General features: G+C 45.5%; 3 protein-coding genes across 3 annotated transcripts in view; all 3 read left to right on the top strand.

The window, feature by feature from the left end:
* The window catches only part of LOC140189167 (uncharacterized), a 420,311-nt gene that overhangs the window by 386,137 nt on the left and 11,035 nt on the right, over positions 1-23,139 (top strand). The window lies entirely within an intron of this gene.
* LOC140189238 (histone H4) lies at positions 14,622-15,427 on the top strand. The gene has a single exon (XM_072245923.1). It carries the CDS (start codon positions 14,820-14,822, stop codon positions 15,129-15,131), a length of 312 nt encoding a protein of 103 aa, XP_072102024.1. The 5' UTR covers positions 14,622-14,819; the 3' UTR covers positions 15,132-15,427.
* On the top strand, positions 19,803-20,177 carry LOC140188887 (histone H2B-like). The gene has a single exon (XM_072245545.1). The coding sequence runs from the start codon at positions 19,803-19,805 to the stop codon at positions 20,175-20,177; it is 375 nt and encodes a 124-aa protein (XP_072101646.1).

Below are 23,139 nucleotides of genomic sequence, written 5' to 3'. Positions count from 1 at the left end.
ACAAAATACAAACATGACATATTTATAAGATCGAAGAGCTAAATTATAATATGAATGTTACTGTGTATAACACACTCAATTCCAGGGAATGGGGGAGTGGGTCACGTCCCAGGAAATCTCCCGCTCTCCCCATTCTGTTCACAATGGTGAAAAGTTTTTCAGCCGCTCTGCTGATTGACAGCTCCCTCTGCCCCGCCTCCCCAGCTGTCGGGTTACTGTCACGTGACTCCATGCGATTGTTGACCCGTGGCGCGCTGACGTCACAAAGCCCTACAGTCACCGTCGTCGTTTCCGTGGAAACGGTCCAGTGCGGGAAGTCCGAGATGGTGGAGCCGGTCTCTACTTGTTGGGGTTTCGGCTCCGCTGTGGGATCCGCCTCTCCTCTTCCTGTCCGCGGAACAGTGAGTGTCTGTCAGCGCCTCACTGCACCGGCTCTCTGCCTCAGGTACAATATTTAAAACATATTTGCACAGTCACATGGATGGGAAAGGTTGAGAGGGATTCGGGCCTAATGCAGGCAGATGGGCCGAGTTCAGGTCGACAACTTGGTCGGCGGGGATGAGTTGTACTGAAGGGACTGTTTCATTTCTGTATAAACCAGTGACTCTATTTTGGGAGTTAATTCCGGATGCCAGTTATTCTCTGTGTGAAATATTTACCCCTCAGATCCCCTTTAAATCTGTCTTTAAACAGTTTTGTCCAACTCTAATGAGAGGCAGTTCTTTGACTGACAAGGCAAGTAGAACACACAACCCTGTCTACCTGTGATGCCACATACAGGGAACTGTGTAACAATATTAGAGGCACATGCACAGGGGCTTCAGTGAGCAAGGCCCAGAGGGATATGAAACTAATGCAGGAAAGTGGGATTATTACAGCTGTGCATGATGGGGAGCATAAATGTGATGGGCCGCAGGGTCTGTTTCTATCCTGTACAACCCTGACCACAGCAGTCCTCCACTGCAGTGGGGTTTGTCACCTTCATTCTCAGCTGTGAGCTTGTTCCACTGAACCCCTTACCCTCTGAGAAAATATTTGCACCCTCCCACTGTGACCAAGGTGTCAGACATATCTCCTAATATCACCCAGAATACTTCACCAAATTCCCAGACAAAAGTATTGTTACTGGTGCACAGGGAATGGCAGCATTTTGGTCACCTTTTGAGGGGGTTGGTTCAGTATGTGGCCATTAGTACCTTTGTCCAACAAAAATCCATCGTACTGGGTTCTGAATGTTTTAGCTGAGTCCACCCTGAAGTTCTGTGTTTCAGATTCCCCCTGCACTTTCACAGTCAGTGGTTTCTGCGTGTCTATACCGACCATTGAGAATCTGTCCCCACTAACTCAGCACTTGGTCTGTCTCCTACCCTGCCTTCGTGATTCAAATGCTCATCCAGATGGTCCTTAAATACCAGCCTGCACCACCCCCTCAGGCAGTGTGTTCCAGATTGCAGTCTCCCTCTGGGGAGAGAGGAAATATAGAAAACCTACAGCACAATACAGGCCCTTCAGCCCACAAAGTTGTGCCAAACATGTAGCTACCTTTGAAATTACTACGGTTACCCATAGCCCTCTATTTTTCTAAGCTCCATGTACCTATCCAAAAGTCTCTCAAAAGACCCTATCGTATCGGCCTCTACCACCATTGCTGGCAGCCCATTCCACGCACTCACCATTCTCTGTGTAAAAAAAACTTACCCTGACATCTCCTCTGTACCTACTCCCAAGCACCTTGAACCTGTGCCCTCTTGTGGCAGCCATTTCAGCCCTGGGAAAAAGCCTCTGACTATCTACACAGTTAATGCCTCGCATCATCTTATACACCTCTATCAGATCACCTGTCATCCCCTGTCGCTCCAAGGAGAAAAGGCCGAGTTCACTCAACCTATTCTCATAAGGCATGCTCCCCAATCCAGGTATCATCCTTATAAATCTCCTCTGCACCCTTTATGTGGTTTCCACATCCTTCCTGTAGCGAGGCGACCAGAACCGAGCGCAGTACTCCAAGTGGCATCTGACCAAGGTCCTATATAGCTGCAACATTACCTGTTGGCTCCTCAGTTCAATTCCAGGATTGATGAAGGCCAATGCACCGTATGCCACCTGAACCACAGAGTCAACCTGCGTAGCTGCTTTGAGTGTCCTATGGACTCTGACCCCAAGATCCCTCTGGTCCTCCACAATGCCAAGGGTCTTACCATTCATACTATATACTCTCATCATATTTGACCTACCAAAGTGAACCACTTCACACTTATCTGGGTTGAACTCCATCTGCCACTTCTCAGCCCAGTTTTGCATCCTATCAATGTCCCGCTGTAACCTCTGACAGCACTCCACACTATTCACAACACCCCCAACCTTTGTGTCATCAGCAAACTTACTAACCCATCCCTTCACTTCCTCATCCAGGTCATTTATAAAAATCACGAAAAGTAAGGGTCCCAGAACAGATCCCTGAGGCACACCACTGCTCACCGACCTCCATGCAGAATATGACCCGTCTACAACCACTCTTTGCCTTCTGTGGGCAAGCCAGTTCTGGATCCGCAAAACATTGTCCCCTTGGATCCCATGCCTCCTAACTTTCCCAATAAGCCTTGCATGAGGTACCTTATCAAATGCCTTGCTGAAATCCATTTGCACTACATCTACTGCTCTCCCTTCATGAATATGTTTAGTCACATCCTCAAAAAATTCAATCAGGCTCGTAAGGCACGACCTGCCCTTGACAAGCCATGCTGACTATTCCTAATCATATTATACCTCTCCAAATGCTCATAAATCCTGCCTCTCAGGATCTTCTCCATCAGCTTACCAACCACTGAAGTAAGACTCACTGGTTAATAATTTCCTGGGCTATCTCTACTCCCTTTCTTGAATGAGGGAACAACATCCGCAATCCTCCGGAACCTCTCCTGTCCCCATTGATGATGCAAAGTTCATCGCCAGAGGCTCAGCAATCTCCTCCCTCGCCTCCCGCAGTATCCTAGGTACATCTCATCCTGTCCCGGCGACTTATCCAACCTGATGCTTTCCAAAAGCTCCAGCACATCCACTTTCTTAATATCTACATGCTCAAGCTTTTCAGTCTGCTGCAAGTCATCACTAAAATCATCAAGATCCTTTTCTGTAGTGAATATTGAAGTAAAGTATTCATTAAGTACCTCTGCTATTTCCTCTGGTTCCATACACACTTTCCCACTGTCACACTTGATAGGTTTTATCCTTTCAAGTCGTATCCTCTTGCTCTTCACATACTCGTAGAATGCCTTGGGGCTTTCCTTAATCCTGCCCGCCAAGGCCTTCTCATGGCCCCTTCTGGCTCTCCTAATTTCCTTCTTAAGCTCCTTCTTGTTAGCCTGACAATCTTCTAGATCTCTGACATTACCTCACCCTCTGAACCTTTTGTAAGCTTTTCTTTTCTTCTTGTCTAGATTTACTGCAGCCTTGATTGGAACATACCTATGCAGAACTCCACACTGTTACGTACCCCATAACTGGGTTGCTAAACCAGCAGAAATGGAACGCTTGTTGGAGTCTGTGATTACTAGGAACTATTAAATTTTTATTAAGGAAATAAGTAATACAGTACACTAATTGCAAGGATATAAATGTAACAGGTTCGCAATGATAATACCCACATATACACAGAAATAGGGTAATAGGAATCAACCAAGCTCTATCGTAGTCTAGGGGTAAAATGATCAGTCTTAAGCAGAGTTCAGTTCAGTTTAGTGCAGTTCGAAGTAATCACTGTTGTTGTACCGTTGGAGGGAGGGAGAGAGAGAGATATATAGAGATGCAGTTGGTTTCGGGCAGATCTTTTGATATCTTCTGATCCCGCTGTGGTCACTGACTGTGGCCACTCTGTTCCGGATACGATCGTTCTTCCGCAGTGAACCCGGCACTCAGGCAAGGGCGGACACACACCCTGAGAGCATCTGATCAATTCCCGCAAACCGGTCCTCCAAACTCCACCAACTTGTGGGGGCACACTGCCCTTTCCAGGGTCTCGTGGCGTTTCTCGTGCCTCTTTTTATCCCCCTGCTGGGGTATCACCTGTCCATCAAACTTCAAACTATTCAGGTTCAAAGCAAATGGTCTGTCAATATGTTTCTCCATTGTCTTCCATTATCTCTCTCATTAGCATCATCCGTCCGGTAGCTCTGCTTGGCGACACACATGACAACAGAAATATTCCCTGAACATTTGCCACATTTCTCCCGTACCTTTCCTTGAGAACATCAGTTCCCAATTTAAGCTTCCAAGTTCCTGCCTGATAGCCTCATAATTCCCCTTACTCCAATTAATCGCTTTTCTAACTTGTCTGTTCCTAGCTCTCTCCAATGCTATTGCAAAGAAGATAGAATTATGATCACTATCTCCAAAATGCTCTCCCACTGAGAGGACTGACACCTGACCAGGTTCATTTCCCAATACCAAATCAAGTACAGTCTCTCCTCTTGTAGGCTTATCTACATATTGTGTCAAGAAACCTTCCTGAACACACCTAACAAACTCCACCCTATCTAAACGCCAATCGATATTTGTGAAATTAAAATCTCCCACCACTACGACTCTTATTCTTATCTGTTTCCCTATCTGCTCCTCGATATCCCTGTTACTGTTGGGTGGACTATGAAAAACACACAGTAGAGTAATTGACCCCTTACTGTTCCTAACCTCCACCCACAGAGACTCCGTAGACAATCCCCCCATGACGTCCACCTTTTCTGCAGCCATGACACTATCTCTGATCAACAGTGCCACGCCCCCACCCCTTTGGCCTCCCTCCCTGTCCTTTCTGAAATATCTAAAACCTGGCACTTGAAGTAACCATTCCTGTCCCTGAGCCATCCAAGTCTCTGTAATGGCCACCACACCATAGCTCCAAGTAGTGATACATGCTCTAAGCTCATCTGCTTTGTTCACAATACTCCCTGCGTTAAAATAGACACATCTCAAACCATTGGTCTGAGCACGTACCTTCTCTATCACTTGCCTGTCCTCCCTCACACACCGTCTCCAAGCTTTCTCTATTTGTGAGCCAACCGCCTCTTCCCCAGTCTCTTCAGTTTGGTTCCCACCTCCCAACAGTTCTAGTTTAAACTCTCCCCAATAGCAAACCTCCCCACCAAGATATTGCTCCCCGTGGGATTCAAGTGCAACTCGTCCTTTTTGTACAGGTCACATCTGCCCCAAAAGAGGTCCCAGTGATCCAGAAATCTGAATCCCTGCCCCCTGCTTTAATCCCTCAGCCACGCATTTATCCTCCACCTCAATTCTATTCCTATACTCACTTTCCTGTGGCACAGGCAGTAATCCCGAGATTACTACCTTTGCTCTCCTGCTTCTCAACTTCCTTCCTAACTCCCTGTAGTCCTTTTTCAGGACCTCCTCCCTTTTCCTACCTATGTCAATGGTAGCAATATGTACCACGACCTCTGGCTGTTCTCCAATCCACTGCAGGATATTTTGGACGTGATCTGAAACATCCCGGACCCTGGCATCTGGGAGGTAAACTACCATCCGTGTTTCTTTCCTGCATCCACAGAGTCGCCTAACTAAAGAGTCCCCTATCAGTACGGCCTTTCTCTTCCTTTCTCTGCCCTTCTGAGCCACAGGGCCGGACTCTGTGCCAGAGGCTTGGCTGCTGTTGCTTCCCCCAGGTAGGCTGTTCCTCCCCCCCAACCCCCCCCCCCCCCAACAGTACTCAAACAGGAGTACTTATTGTACAGGGGGACAGCCACAGGGGTACTCTCTGGTACCTGACTCTTCCCCTTCCCTCTCCTGACTGTTAACCACTTGTCTGTCTCCTGTGGTCCCGGTTCGACCACCTGCCTATGACTCCCTTCAATCACCTCCTCGCTCTCCCTGACCAGACGAAGGTCAACGAGCTGCAACTCCCGTTCCCTAACGCAATCCCTTGGGAGCCGCAGCTCGACACACCGGGTGCGGATATTCCCGTCCAGGAGGCTGGGAGACTCCAGAACTTCCCACATCTGACACCGAGTACAGAACACCGGCCTCACACACATGCTTCCTTTGTCACATCTTTCTACCGATTTGTTACCATTCTTTACCAGCAGAGCCACGCCATCCCCATTGCCCACCTTCCTGTCCCTCTGACACGTGTAACCTTGGGCATTTTGCTCCCAACTACAAACATGCTTCAGCCGTGATTCAGTGATGGTCACAACATTAAACATGACAATCCATAACAGGGCAATAAGATTATCCACCTTATTTAGTAGACTCTGGGTATTGAGATATAACAGTTTGAGTACTGTATTTGCTACCATAATTGTTTCTGCATCCCTCATGCACTGATACTCACCCTGCTGGCTGCATTTATGTCCTATCATCTGCCTGCCCTTCCTGACTGCATGCTATCTTTGCTTTTTTACCATCTGTCCTATCTTGCATCCTTTCACGCCTGTTCCCACGCCCCTGCAAAATTAGTTTAAACCCTCCCCGACCGCTCTAACAAACCAGCAGTATGCCCACAAGAAAACTAATCTCAGGGTTGCATATGGTGACAGAAATGTATTTTGATAATACATTTACTTTCAGCTTTGAACTTTGTAGTAGAGAGCCGGGTGTTGTACTGGTCTGTGTCCTCACTGGCCGGTGCTGTGCTCTGGCAGCTCAGTGTGCTTGGTATACAGTGTCAGTGTTTCGACAGAAGTGTGTCCTTATTACACAATTGATCTTGTCCATCCTGGAGCTTGGAAGATTCACTGGCGACCAGAATGATTTTTTCAGACTATTATTGGGCAGAGAATCATTCTGTGATCGTCGAGACTATTTGACCCGTCAAGTTAATACTAACTCCTGCTACAACATTTCCACAGTCCCATTCCCCACTCTGTCCCCACAGCACTGCAGGTCATTTCTCCTGAAGGACCTGTCTAATTCCTCTTTGAACACTGGTTGTTCCTGCCACCACTCCGCTGAGTCCCATATTTCCCAAGGTGAAGTCAAGAATGTCCCCCTCCCTGGTGGACGACATATTGTTTCAGGAAACCTTAATGCTCCATCCAAGCCTCAGGGTGTAAGAGAATCCCAGTTACTCTGAGGAGATATTCACTCACCAAATCTACTCTCTTGATTTTTACATCATCCCATAACCTGCTAACATATCTGTTTCTGTCTCTTACTGGCTATTGGGAGGCCTACAGTATAACCCTATCATAGTGATTGCACTTTTCCTATTCCTGATTTCTATCCAGATTGTCTTACTGGATTAGCCTCTGGGATGACCTTGACCTTGTGACATTCTGCATGATCAGTGTGTGGACTGGGCCAATGGCACCAACACGGGTGATGCTATCCGACTCAATAAACTGATTGGAAAGGCTGGCTCTTATAGGAGTCAAACTGGACACACTGGAGGCCGTGGTAGCAGAAAGGACCCTACGGAAAATCCTGGCAATTCTGGACAATGTTTCTCACCCTCTGTATGCCACCTTGGCTGAACAGAGGAGCATCTTCTGTAACAGACTAAGACAACTCTGCTGCTCCAAGGAGCGCTGTATGAAGTCATTCTTACACTGGGCCATCAGGGTCAATAATGAGTCAACCTATAGCCGGGGAAGTGATGACCCCCCCCCCCCCCCCCACGTTAGACTGTTGGAGGTAACTTACTTTTTATTCTTTCTCTTGCTTCTCTTCTGATATTTGTAGATGTGTGCACTTGTAATGCTGCTGAGACACTAATTTATCCATTTGGAGTTGCTTTCTGTGTTAATCCACATCCATCACTGCCAGTTACTGACCTCTTACTCTTCCCATCACCTGTCCTGAAGGAGAGCCCAATGATCCATGTAACTAAAACCCTCCATCCTGCACCAGCTCGTGAGCCACACATATAACGGTACCACCTTTGTATTTCTTCCCTCGCTAGCAGGTGGCACTGGGATTTCCACCCCCCCCCCCCGACCACAGAGTTTCCACTTAACTTTTTCCCCAACTCTCTAAGCTCTCCTTGCAGGACTTTTCTCTTTTGTTCGTGCCAATATGGACCACTACCTCTGGCTGCTCACCCTGCCCTTTCAGAATGGCCTGTACTTGTTCATTTCCATCCTCGACCCTGGTACCAGGGAGGTAATGCACCACTGTGCAGTCTCTCTCCTTACCACAGATACACCTGTCTGTGACCCCGGCTAAAGACTCCCCCTGTCACTGAGGCTCACTGAGAACACAGAACAGTACAGCACAGGAACAGACCCTTCTTCCCATGATGTCTGTGCTGAACATGATGTCAAATGAAACAAACCTCTTCTGCCTGCTTATAATTCATGTGCTTCAATTCTCTGAATATTCATGGGCTTGTCTAAAACCCTGTTAAATGTCATTATCATATCTGCTTCCACCACTCCCCATGGCAGCCCATACCCGGCCCTCACCACTCTCTGTACGGAATTAGAAATCTTACCTGTCCTAACGTCCACCTTTAAATTCTCACCCTGGCATTTTAAAGCTGCGCCTTCTCATATTTGATATTTCTACCCTGGCAAAATGATCCTGCCTGTTTACCTTGTCTACATCTCTCATAGTTTTATAATCTTCTGTCAGGTCTCCCCTCAGTCTCCTTCACTCCAGGGAAAACAGTCTCAGTCAGTCTGATCTTTCCTTGTAACTCAAGCCCCCAGTCCAGGTAACATTCCTGTGAATCGTTTCTGCACCTTTCCAGCTTAATCACATCCTTCCTCTCATGTGACCAGAACTGCACAGGGTACTCCTGGTGTGGTGTCATTATTGATTTGTACAACTGTAATGTGATGTCCCAACTCCTCTCAGAGCCTTTGCTGATGAAGACAAGCATGTCGTGCTCCTTCTTCACCACCTTGTCTACCTGTCTTGGCACTTGCAGGGAATTGCTTACCTGTGCCCCAGGTTTCTCTTTCATCAACACTCCTCAGGACCCTCCATTCACTGGGTACGTCCTGACCTGCTTTAACTTCCCAAAATCCATCATTGTGCACTTGTCTGTCACAGTAACAACACTTCTCTGTTTCTCTGCACCAACACCCTGTCAGTAAATGTCAATGAACCATTCACCTCTGAACCTTGGTCATATATGGTTTTATGAACCACTCACTGCTCCCGTCTCTGTTTTGTTGTGTAGTTCAGCACCTCGACCCCTCTCTATTTCTCTCATTTACAATTTATCTCCACATAAATCATAGTCTGACTTTTGATTCCTCCTACCATTCTACATGTCATCACACTTCACCACATTAAACTCCATTTACCAAGTATTCTACTCACCAGCTTCCCCATGTCCCATTGAAGAGATGAAATGTCCAATCACAACATGTCCCCCACCACATTCCCTGTCATTGCCACCGTGGATTCCTCACTCTCTGCCGCTCCTCCGGGTCATTAATATCAATAATAAATCATTGACAATCCAGAACTGGTCGCTGGGACACTCCACTAGTTATATCATCCCAGTCTGAAACAGACCTGTTATTCTGTCTCAGTATGGTAACCAGTCTTCAGTCAGTATTAACACACTTCCTTCCCAGTACTGAGCTCTGGTCTTGTGCACCAGCCTTACATGTGGCACCTTGGCAAATGGCTCCCGAAAATCCAAGAACACCACTTCTCCAACTTCCCCTGTAAAGTCTCAAATCTCTGGTATGTTAGTCAAACATGACTTAACATTCAACAGCCCAGGTTACAGGGTCCAAGACCAGGTTCCAGATGGACAGGGTGGTGAAGAGGCTTTTGGAACACTGGCCTTCACTCAGGGCCCCGAATATAGAAACTGGGATAAGATGTTGCAGTTGTCCAACACGTTGGTTTGGCCACATTTCGCAAATAGTGTTTAGTTTTTGTGACCCTGCTGTATGACAGACACCATTCAGCTGGAAAGAGTACAGGGGAGATTTACGGGGATGTTACTGGATCTCAAAGGATTTGTGGAAAGGTGTTTCGGATAATTTTCCCTGTAATGTTGGAGAATGAGTGCTGATATTGCAGAGGTGTATAAAATCATGAGAGACCTGGAAGCTGGAAATGGAAAGAGCTGCTAGGGGGAGTGGTTGAGTCAGGTACATTAAAAAGGCACTTGGACAGGTAGATGGAAAGGAAAGGTTTTGAAGTATCTGGGCCAAATGCAGAGAAATGGGACAAGGAGGAGGATAACCTTCTTCATAATGTGGTGGTGAGGGGGTTACAGACCACGAGCTCAGATGGGAACTTTGGTCATCGTGGAATCTGTGTGAACCTGACTGTAGACATTAAACTTTTCCAAATGATTTGTTATTTCTTGATAGATTATCAACTCCAGTACCTGAAGTGAAGTTAACAGGACTACAGTTACCTGCTTTTTATCTTCCACCCTTCTTCAGCAATGGTTTTCAACTCCACTGGGACCTTTCTGTAACAGTGAGTTTTGACAGACTTCAATGTCTCTACTTTCTCTACAGACTTCCTGTGAAACCCTCCAGTGCAGGTCGTTGGGACCTGGTAATGTTTGCTTTTAGCCCCATTAGTTTCTCCCTTGTGATGCCAATTGTTATACATTATGGCACAATGTTGAAATGTCACCGTTAGATATCTGTGCGATGTTTGCTGTGTCCCACTGTGAGCACTAATGCAAATTACTGAGTTAACTTCTCTGCGTGTTCCTTGTTACTTTTAGCTTTTCACTGATTCCTAGAAAATCTCTGATTCTCTTGTGCACCACCAGCGCCTCTTTGTATGTTCTTTGATTTAATATTTCCTTGAATGCCTTTGACCACACCTCAGGATCTTGAGGCCACTCCTACCAATGTTGTCTTTCCCTCCCCCTTTCACCATCATTGTCCCTACATATAAAGTTCCTATGAAAATTTACAGCATTGAATCTCAGTGGATTGAATTTGGCTTTTTTTGAAACCAATCAATGGAAGAAGAATCTTTTGTGTCAAAGGGAAAACAAATCTCTACAAAATGCTCTCAACTAATTACAAATCAAAAACACAAAATAATTGTCTGTTTAAGTATTCACCCCCTTTAATATGACACACCAAATCATCTCTGGTGCAGCCAATTAGTTTTTGAAGTTACATGATCAGTTAAATGGAGATGACCGTGTGCAGTGAAGGTGTTTCAATTGATTGTAGTAATAGTACCCCTGTAAGTAGAAGGTTGAACTGCTGGTGAGTCAGTATCCTGGGGAAACTACACCGTGAAGACAAATCAACACTCTGAGCTGCTCTGCAAACAGGTAATTGACAAACACAAGCCAGGAGATGGATACAAGAACATTTCCAAGTCACTGAATGCCCTTGGAGTACAGTTAAGTCACTCATCCAGAAGTGTGAAGAATATGGCACAGCTGTAAATCTACCAAGAGCAGGCTATCCTCAAAAACTGAATGGCCATGCAAGAAGGGGCCAGTGGGGGAGGCCACCAAGAGACCTATGATAACTCTAGAGGAGTTACAAGCTTCAGTGGTGGGAGAGATTGTGCATACATCAACTGTTGCCCGGGTGTTTCACCAGTCGCAGCTTTACGGGAGAGTGGCAGAGAAAAAGCCAGAGTTGAAAAATGCTCTCATGAAATCTTGCCTGGAGTTTCCCAGAATTGTTGGGGACTCTGAAGTTAGTTGGAAGAAGATTCTATGGTCTGATGAAAACAAAATTGAACCTTTTGACCATCACAAACACTAAGTTTGGAGTAAGCCAAACACCGCACAACATCAAAAACACACCATCCCTACCGTGAAGTATGGTGGAGGCTGCATCATCCTGTGGGTGTGCTTCACTGCAGCAGGCCCTGAAAGGCACATAAAAGTAGAGGGTGAAATGAATGCAGCAAAATACAGGGAAATCCTGGAGGAAAACCAAATTCAGTCTTCAAGAGAACTGCGACTTAGGAGAAAATTAATTTTCCAGCATGACAATGACCACAAGCATAAAACCAAAGCTGCAAAGGAATGCCTTAAAACAACAAAGTTAAGGTCCTGGAGTGGCTTTGTGAGAGTTCAGACCTCAATCCAATTGAGAATTTGTGGCTGGACTTGAAAAGAAGTGTTCGCTCACTAACCCATGCATTCTGACAGAGCTTCTGCAGTTTTGTAAAGAAGAATGTGGAAAAATTGCAGTGTTCAGATGTGCAAAGCTGATAGACACCTATCGACACAGACTCAACTGTAAATACTGCCAAAGGTGCATCAACTAATTACGGATTTGAAGGAGGTAAATACTAAGGCAATGAATTATTTTGTTTCATATTTACAATTAATTTAGATCTGTTTTCACTTTGACACCATAGTCTTTTCTGTTGATCAGTGTCAAAAAAGCCAAATTAAATCCATTGCAAAACAATAAAACCTAATAACTTACATTTTGCCAATTCCGTGTGGAACATTGAATATAGTGGAATGTCGAAGTCCCAGTCTCTGTAACCATGTCCCTGCAATTACTGTCAGATCAAACATATTCATCAGTACACAATATGGAACAGATGGCAACCTGCCCTTCGTCTCACAATATCTGCGCCAATCATAATAATGATCAGACTTTATTAAGTACTGTGGAGGTCTCACTGGAGTATTGTGAGCAGTTTTGGGCTCTTCATCTTAGGAAGGATGAGCTGAAACTCGATGGGTTTCAAAGGAGGTTCTCCAGATTGATTCCAGGATGAAACATCTTGTCGTATGAAGAGTGTTTGATGGCTCTGGGCCTGTATTCACTGGAATTTTTGAACAATGAGGGGTGGCCCAATTGAAACCTATCGAATGGTGAAAGGCAGTGATAAAGTGGATGTGCAGAAGATGGGAGTGTCTAATATCAAGACACAGCCTCGGAATAGAGGAGCATCCTTGTAGAATGTGGAGATGAGGAATTTCTTTAGCCAGAGAGTGGTTCATCTGTGGAATTCATTGCCACAGGGAGCTGTTAAGCCAGGACTTTATGTATATTTAAGGCAGAGGTTGATAGATTCTTGATTGGTCAGAGTATGAAGGGATACAGGGGAAAGGCAGGAGACTGGGGCTGAAAGGAAAAATGGATCAGCCACAATGAAATGTCGGAGCAGACGACGGGCCAAATGGTTGAATTCTGCTCCTATATCTTAGCCTGTGTCACTTCCTGAGAAACCTCAATCAAATTTATCAAGCGTGATCTGCCCACACAAAACCATGTTGATTGTCCCTAAGCAGGCCATGCCTTTCCAAATGTGCATAAATCCTGTGCCTCAATATCCTCCCCAGTAGCTTCTCTACCACTGAAATGAGGCTGCCTTGCCTATAGGTTCCTGGATTCTTGTTATTTCCCTTCTTGATCAAAGCTGCAATATTTCTGACACTCTAGTCCTGTGGGACCTCACATGTTGTGATCGAGGACACATAGATCCTTGTCAAATCACCGGCAATCTGCTCACTTGTTTCTTTCACTGTTGTAGGATATTTGCCTTCAGGCCCTGGAGTCTTAGCCATCTTATTGCTTTTCAGACGTCCCAGCACAACCTGCTCCTTAATCTCAAAATGTCTCTGCACATTCGCATGCCTCATTCTGTTTTCATTGCCATTCAATTCCTTCACTTCAGTAAATACTGACACAACATACTCATTCAGTACCGCAGCCACTTGATCTGACTTCAACCACATCATTCCTCCTTTAATCTTGAGTCGACATTTCTATTCTCTGGTTATCCTCGTCTTATTAATACAAATCACAAGGCCTTGGGATCATCTTTGGTCCTACATTACAAGGACAGTTTGTGGCCCCTTTTGGCCTTTCCTATCACCTGCTTTAGCATTTCCCTGCTACCTTTATATTCCAAAGGTACCCAGTCTGACTTTAGCTTTACAAACTTTCCATAACCTTTTGACTAAATTTAGGATCTCTCTGCTTGTCTAAAGATCCCTTACTTACCATCCTTCTCCTCACTCCTCACCGGAACATGCTGATCCTGAACTCAGAGTTGCTGGTCTTTAAACAACTCCCACACATCAGATGTGGACTTCTCTGACAGTGGCTGCTCCCAATCAATGTCCTTTGGCTCCTGTCTTCCTCCGTCCTGACTTGTCCTCCTGCAAATTAGTACCTTCATACAAGATCTACTTTTATTTTTACTTGTAACTAAGAAAAAAGAAACTTGTGATCACTGTTCCCAAATGTTCACTGACTCTCAACTGTCACCTGGCCTGGCTCATTCCCAACTGTTCTCACCTCTGGTTGGGCCCTGTACATAATGTTTCAAACACTCAGATTCACTGAAGAAATCTGGCGCATTTTAGAATTAAGCAAGTTCCAGTCAATTCTAGAGAAGATAATGTCCCCCCACTGGTTGTTGCGGGGCCAATACAAACACCCCAACAGTGTAACTGCAGATTGCCTCTGTAAATGAACCTTCCAGTTTGCTGTGACATTCCCAGTGAGGTAACCTCTGCATTTTTAACCCCCCATTCACATGTAAAACAATGAAACCCAGGAATGTTGAGCTGCCAGCCCTGTCCGTCCGATAACATAGTACTCCTAGTGTTGAAATAAACTCATTTCAGCCCATCAGTCCCACCATGTTTATTAGCCTCACATTGGCTCTCGTTCTTTTCAGACTGTGTGTGAGGGAGTTTTGTTTTTCGCTGAAGCGCTTTGTGTCGGATGAATCGTTGGAAATTGGCGGTTGTGGTAAAGTGAAGGCGGAGCTGGACGATGAGAGGCCGCTCTCGGCTCTGTCCGTCACTCTGACTCTGTCTCCTCCCCTCCCCGCCTCTGTCTCTCTGCGCGTTTCTCGGGCAGGTCGGGGCGCTGTGTATAAAAGGAGACAGCAGCAGGCAGTTTGTCAGTGAGCAGCGACCTGAGTGAAGCAGCATCATGTCTGGCAGAGGGAAAGGAGGCAAAGGACTGGGCAAAGGCGGAGCCAAGCGGCACCGTAAAGTGCTCCGTGATAACATCCAGGGCATCACCAAACCGGCCATCCGCCGTCTGGCTCGCCGTGGCGGCGTCAAGCGGATCTCGGGTCTGATCTACGAGGAGACCCGCGGGGTGCTGAAGGTTTTCCTGGAGAATGTGATCCGGGATGCGGTCACCTACACTGAACACGCCAAGCGCAAGACGGTGACTGCCATGGATGTGGTGTACGCTCTGAAACGCCAGGGCCGCACTCTCTATGGCTTCGGCGGCTGAAAATCTCCCACTTCCTCCCGAGCACAAAACAAAGGCTCTTCTAAGAGCCACCCACCGCCTCACAGACGGAGCCGTATCCACAGACTTTTAATTGTTTGTATCGATACATTCAGCTGAGTTACATTTGAAACAGATTAATCGGTTCGGCTTGAGATATTCCTGCGAATCTGCCTTTCCAGTCCGTGATAGAACCTCTGAACGCATTAAGATCGATCTTCATCCTTTTATCCGTCTCGGATAGAAATCAGTTCACTCGTTTAGAGAAACGATTCCGTAATTATGCATTTAAATCTTAACTCTGGGGATTAGATATTAAATTTATTAAATGAAACTGAGATTGTATAATACGTGATAAAACTAACGGTAAATAATTTTTTAAAAAGTCTTCCATCACCGTTGCTGGGTGCTCTGAAATTGGCGGGCAATTTGAAATTGATCCTGCGCCAATCACACTGTATTCTGATCCGATGAAGTCCAATCGCCAGTAAATTCCTAGAACTCCTTCTGTACGTGGTGTGTGAGGGAGTTTTTTCTCTCTCTCTGGAACTCTGTGTTTCGGACAAACCGTTGGAAATTGCCGGGTGTATTAAAGTGAAGACGGACCTGGACGATGAGAGGCCGCTCTCGGCTCTGTCCGTCACTCTGACTCTGTCTCCTCCCCTCCCCGCCTCTGTGTCTCTGCGCGTTTCTCGGGCAGGAGTGGTGGCAGAGGATTGGAGGATGGGTCATGTTATCCAGTAACTTTGAATCGATGGAAGAGTAAACACAAGACATTTCTGCAGATGCTGATGGAGGGTCTCGGCCTAAAACGTTGGCTGTTTCCAGTTTCTCATAGATGCTGCCTGGCCTGCTGAGTGCCTCCAGCACTGCGCGTATATCGCTGCGAGGAAAAGCCCGGGAGCTGAGTCAGGGCTGCTGCTGTTGTCCATTTATTAAAGACTCGGCTGATAACGTCACTGCCCGGCTCAGCAAATTTATCGATGTCACTAAAGTTGGTGATATGGTGGAGTGTGAAAAATGTAACTAACATTACAACAGGACGGTGATCAATGAGGTCACTGATTTGAGGAATGACAGATAAGTGTGAGATGTTCCATTGTCATTGACGAATCAGGGCAGAACTACCGTGGGGAATGGTCTGTCCCTGGGAGTGCTGTAAAACAGAGATATCAGGGTGCAGATATCGAATTCCTTCAGAGTGTAAACACAGGTAAGCAGGACGGTGAAGAAGGAGTTCGCCACACTCGCATTCATCGGTCAGAGTATTGGGCACTGGACTGTGACGTCACGTTACAGCTCTACCAGCCTCGGAGAAACTACTCTCGGAGCACGGAGTACAGTTATAGTTGCCCTGGGATCAGAGAGTGCATTAAACTGGAGAGGGTGCAAAAGGGATTTAACAGGAGGCTGGATAGGCCAGGACCAGAGTGTATGTGATATTAGAGAGGTGAGAAAATAATGGCAGTCATTGATACAGTCAATAGTGAATCTGTTATCTCCAGGGTTATAGAGTTGGAAGCGAGAGATTGCAGATATAAAGTGAGAGAGGAAAGATTTAAATGGGACCCTGAGGATCAGGTTTTATACACAGAATGTGCTGTTTACATGGACCAAACTACCCCAAGTGGTGGTATAGGTCAGCACAGTTGCAATATCTCTTGGACTGTGGAGAGGGAAGTTTCACAGGGACATGGGCCAAATGCAGGCAACTGACAATGGTTTTGTTTGGCCACTTGGTCAGCATGGATGTGTTGGGCTGAAGGGCCTGTTTCTGTGCTGCATGACTCAGTGACTACATCTGTGCTGTGGCAGAGCAGGAGGGACAGTGTCAGTAGTGAGAAGGTTTGGGGGATGTAGACAGGAGAGTGAATGGTTGAGAATGTGGCAGATGGAAATGAGTGTGGGGAAATGTGAGATCACCCAACCTCAGGAACAAACTATAAGAGTCATTTCCACACAGGGATGTTCAGAGGGACCTGGGCATCCTTGTAAACAAATCACTTGAGTTTACATGCAGATACAACAAGTAATGAGAGGGGCAAACAGTATTTTGTCCTGTGGTCCAGGAGGAGTGGAGAAGAGGGTACAGATGTCTCACTGGGATTATATAGGGGCCCTGGTGAGAGCACACCTTGAGTATCGTGTCCAGGTTTAGTCACACTTCTTCAGGAAGGATATCCCTGCAATAGAGGGAGTGCAGTGACTGTTCTCCACACTGACTGGGCTGGTTCCGGGGATGGAAGGTTGGTTATATGAGAGGAGAGTGAGTGGGCTGGGTCTGTATTCCCTGCCGTTCATGAGAAAACAAGGAAATCTGTTAGATTCTTTCAGGATGTGACAGGCAGTCAGCAGGGAGAATCTTTCCGCTGAATGAGAACTCCACAACTGAGGAAAATACCCTCAGAATGAGGCATAAATCACAAACACGAGATAATCTGCTGATGCTGGGAATCAAACACAACACACACAAGATGCTGGAGGAACTCAGCAGGACAGGCAGACCCTAAGGAAAAGAGTAAACAGTCGACACTTGGGGCCGAGACCCTTCATCAGATCTCAGCGTGAATGTTCTCAGCCCGAAGCATTGGCTCGTTACTCTTTTTTCCATAGATGCTGCCTGGCCTGCTGACTTCCTCCAGCATTTTGTGTCTGTTGCTCAGAATGAGATGACAAGCATTCAGGATGGAAATGAGATATTTCGTTAATCAAAGAACAAAGCATCTCAGTATTCCTTATATAAGTAATGTGGAGCCTCAGTTGCTGGGTTGAGTCAAAGCTGAGATCAACAGTCTCTGGGAGAGATTTAGTCACTAAGTGAGTCCATAAGACCATAAGATATAGGAGCAGAATTTGGCCATTTTGCCTGTTGAGCCTTCTCTGGCATTTCATCATCACTGATCAATTTTTCCTCTGAGAGGCAGTCTCCTGCCTTCCATTGTATCCCTTCATGCCCTGACCAATCAAGAATCTATCAATCTCTACCTCTACGCAGTGATTTGGCCTCCACAGCTGCCTGTAGCAAAAAAATTCACAGATTCACCACTCTGGCTGAAGAAATTCCTCCTTATTTCCATTCTAAAAGGATGCCCCTCTATTTTGAATTTGTGTGGTCCGGTTTTAGACACTCCCACCACAGGAAAAATCCTCTCCACATCCACTCAATCAAACCCTTTCACTATTTGATAGGTTTGACTTCTTTCTTCGAAGTTCCAGTGAATAGAGGCTCAGAGCCATAAAACTCTCTTCATTAGACAAGCCATATAACCCTGAGTAAAATTCTCCATTTGTGACGTCATGTCAAAACAAAAAATTCTGGATTTCAGAGATGTTTGCATTTTGGAATTATGGATCAATCTGCACAACCTTAATCACTAACTTGTACTGCAGTGAACACTGTTAATTTAACCCATGCAATCCCAGGCATACAGATGCAAAATAAAGACAATTCTAAATTGAAAGTAGGAAAGTTGAACCTTACTTGGAGGTAAAGCCTGATTACTAGGCCTCAGAACATTCTACTCCCCAAATGGTCAAAATAAAGCCAAGTAACAAGGTTTAAAATACCCACAACATGCAGAGTTACATGCCTCTCATTATCTTGATCCATGGGATAAACACAAGCGGACTGATTAACCCTGGCTTGGTCGCCTGGGTGAGGATGTCTCATGATTAAAGACCCAAAACACCCAATGACCCCAGGTTGCATTACTGATGATGTGTCCCTTTGCAACACCCGGTTCATTAAGCCAAGTGGTGTCAGGCCACGTTAATGAAGGGAATGGGCCAGATTAAAGTGACTCCACTACACTACCCTATCCACCACAGGCCCACCTATCTCACCATACTAAACTCCACAGCATTATATCTTCCAGCCCCACATATACATCCACCAGCCCTACCCTCAAACCTAATCCTAAAGTCCAAGGGGGTACACACCCCCACAAACCCGACGACCAGTGTAAGGAGAAGGAAGATGCGATAAAGGCAAGTGTTGGACCTGGTTAATGAAGGCATGGACCAGATCAAAGTGGCAGCGTTGTGTGACACTGAATCCAGAGTGACGAGATGAAGAAGCACAAGAGGGATGATTCTCCCACTGCCCGCATAATCTGTTTGTTAGTTTGATTTTGTTCTGATAGTCTTCTATCTCTTTGAATATTTTGGTATAATTCATATTTAATTTCAGTGTTTCTTGTCAATGTTGTGTCTCTGAGGCAATATGTCTGTGATGCTGCTACAAAGACTTTGTTCCTTTCACCTGTGCATAAATAAACTCGATTTAAACTTTACACTGAAATGTCCACATCTCTCCTTCACTCTCCTGCAGCCCTATGTCATGAACTAAATGGCCTAGTGTTTAATTTTACAATATTTCATCTGATTTTATTTAATTCTGCTTTTGAAATTTGCCTTTCCCTTTTCAATCTCAGCCCGCAGCCCGGCCTGTCTCTGCCCTTCAGTACTTCCTCCCGCATTAAACTACAGCGGTAAACCCCGCCCATTGGCGCCGCTTCCCATCCCCCAGCGTTCCGATTGGTGATTCATTTCTCCAAACAGCCAATGGAAATGCTCAGCATTCCCATCCTCATTAACATACCGCTTTGGCGCTGCCTATTTAACCCGCGCTCCGAACAGCTTCTGCTTATTATTGTGTTTGAAACCGACGAGGAAATGCCGGATCCAGCGAAACCCGCTCCCAAGAAGGGCGCCAAGAAAGCTTTGTCCAAACCAGCGAGCAAGTCTGGCAAGAAGCGCAAGAGATCGAAGAAGGAGACTTACGCCATCTACATCTACAAAGTGATGAAGCAGGTTCACCCCGACAGCGGCATCTCTTCCAAGGCCATGAGCATCATGAATTCATTCGTCAACGATATTTTCGAGCGCATCGCGGGCGAGGCTTCCCGCCTGGCCCATTACAACAAGCGGTCAACCATCAGCTCCCGGGAGATCCAGACCGCCGTGCGGCTGCTGCTGCCCGGGGAGCTGGCCAAGCACGCCGTGTCCGAAGGGACAAAGGCGGTGACCAAGTACACCAGCTCCAAGTGAAGACAAGTTCACTGACAAAACAAACCAGAAAATCAAAGGCTCTTTTAAAAGCCACTCACGGCTTCATTAAAAGAGTTATTTTTTGTTGATCTCATTTCAGAATCTTATCTCCGTTAATCAGAGCTTGCTGTCCACTGCTCAGTATAGTCTGATTTCTCTGTTATATCCCAGCCGACTGCACAGCACGGAATCGTTACGCACCCCTTCCCCGTCGTTTTCTCTCGTTCATCATATTTCCCTGAAGAGGACACTAATTGTTTCTGGTTTAATTGCCCTGGAGAATGCGGTTCCTTAAGCTTTGTCCCATTTTGGTTACTTCTCTTAACCCCATTCCAACGCGAGAGCTGAACACAGTCACGGTTCGTTCAGAGTATTTGTTAAAGCTCCACTTTCTGAAGGGCGACCCGTTCACAATGACCGACCGCGAACAGAAGTAGAGAATCTGTTTTATTCCAATCGTTTATCAATTGAAAGAAATCGGTGAACTAAGTTCCCAGACACCATCGCAGTATTAACTACACCCGGTTTAAATGTGTCGGACTCCAGTAACGGGGGTAAAGGGTCGACAAACAAACCTGTTTAATTTCAACAGCAACGGCTTTTTTGGCGGTCTTTTGCAAATTTCAGTTTATTTCAGCGGTTAAACGGTTATTTTCCGCGCTTCTGCCGTTGCTGTCTCTTGATTGGTGAATAAAGCAGCTCTCTGATTAGAATACTTCATCTTTCCAATCAGATAAGGCACTGTTTCACCAATCATAAACGCCCCACGACTATCCTCCAGACTGTATAAGGAAGGGCGATAAGACGTATTTCTAGAAGCCTGATTTTTAATGGTGAAGACTTGAAGTTTATTTCTGATTTATCAAATCTATCCGACGTTGTATGTATTGAGGGAACCTGGTTGTTACCGCATTTAAATTCTTTCTTCCAGGATTAAATTGTAATTAGGCGTGATAGATTAGTTGGTACAGGAAGTGGTGTTGCAAGTTTTATAAAGAAAGGGAGAGGGCATGGAGTTGGAGATGTAAATGAAATGTATGAGGCACTTGTAGAAATATTTGATTCAACAGGTAAGGACAGTAAAGTGGTATATTATAACCACTATGGAAAGCTTTCGATTGATTTGTTGGACAGTATATGTAGCTCTAGCTCACTAAGGGTTGTGTGGTGTGGGGGTTTTAATGCATACAGTTCACTGTGGGGTTGTTCTCAGAATGATGGCGATGGTTTGATTGTAGAAGAGTTTTAGACAGTTCACATCTTGTGTCTTACTGGTGGGACAGTTGTGAGATTTAATGTTCATAATAGTTCTGAAACTGCTGTAAATTTAACTTTAATTTCAAACATTCAGGCTGCAATGAGTGAGTGGGATGCCATGGGAGATGAAGCATTGGGGAGCGATCATTTTCCTGTATTTATAAGCTTGGGTTTGGATTTATGTAGGGGAAAGGAGGCCACTTTTAGGAAGTGGAACTTTGGTAAAGCAACTTGGGAGAAGTTTGAATGTTTTATGTGGTGAGCGTCTGTCTGGGCTGAATGGTGAGGATGATGTGGATTTCTGCAAAGAAACGCTGTCATGTTATTCATCAGATTGTGGTGGAAGAGATTCATAGTGCATTAATAGGAGAAAAGCTGGACAATGGGTGATGGAGGAGTGTGCAGAGGCAATTATTGAGAGAAATAAGGCATTTCAGAAAGTTATGCATATCACTCTCTGCATGATCATATTAAGTGTAACAGGTCACGGACCATGGTGAGGAAAGTAATGAAGGTTGTGAAAAAGATTTACGCGAGGTCATATTGTGAAAGTATTGGAAGGACTATTAAACTTGGAGATGTTTGAGGAATGATTAAGACAATAGGGGTGTGGGATTCATAGGGTTCCCAGTATTGATTAAAGAAGGTAATACAATTGTTACTGAAATGGAGAGGGTTTAGTTACTGGCTCGGTCCTTTTCTGCAATTCATAATCAAAATAATGAAGAGACTAAACAATGTAGGGATAAGGTTTTAAGAGAATACCCCGACGTGTTGGAAATCAGCTGTAGCAGTGATAACGAAGTAGAATTTTCTTTGTGTGAGTTTAAGAAAGTTATTAATAGAACAGGTCAGGCAGCTCCGGGAAAGGATGGTACTGTCATGGTCCCTTCTGGCAATCCCCAACCTTGCTAGTTACCTCAGCAATTGGGCCTCAATTCCCTCATTGAATTTCCAATCATTCCCAGGTTCCACTAACTGCACACACCTGCTTTCCATCAGGAAATGCAGGATAAAGACACTGTGATCACAACAAGGAGCTGCCAATTCATTGGTCAACTCTCATGTGAGTAAATCTGATTCCTGAGGACTGTCAGTTCTAAGTTCTGCATCGTTTCCTGGATACACTACGTGACCCTTGTCTCTGTGTAAAGACTCTCCTGGATACCGGTTCCCCGTTTACAGTGGTGCTAACGCCTCACAACTCTGCCTCAGTGCCTGTGTCCTGCACTTGGGTTCATCCCCAACCACGTCTGTGCAACAGATACATGTTATTGCATGTTTAAACATATGGCCAGCAGCTCTCTTGAGATAATATTACATTTCTGAATCATAATTGGAATTCAGGCCATCTTCCATCCTCATGGAAAATGGCAATTGTAGCGTCTATTCTAAAACCTGGGAAACTCCTGTTGGATCCTTCTAGTTATAGACCAATATCACTGATGTCCCATTTGTGTAAACTTACGGAATGGATGGTGATAGTGTGGTTGAATTGTATTTTGGAAAAGGGAGGTGATGTGCTGTTGTTAACAGACTGGATTAATTTGAGGGGCAAGTGCTGGTTCCACGCCACATGTTTCAAAAGCGGTCAATGATTTTATGCAGAAAACTCCGCAGCTACTTGAACACAGCAAGCTTCCACAAACAGTGTACTCAATGGAGATGTCAATCCATGGCCTTGTATACTGTTGCAATGAGGCCA

The sequence above is a fragment of the Mobula birostris genome, chromosome 28 (genome assembly GCF_030028105.1).
Source record: "Mobula birostris isolate sMobBir1 chromosome 28, sMobBir1.hap1, whole genome shotgun sequence".
In the NCBI taxonomy this organism is placed as follows: Eukaryota; Metazoa; Chordata; class Chondrichthyes; order Myliobatiformes; family Myliobatidae; genus Mobula; species Mobula birostris.
Note: the sequence above shows the minus strand (reverse complement) of the source record. Positions and strands in the feature narration are given on the sequence as shown.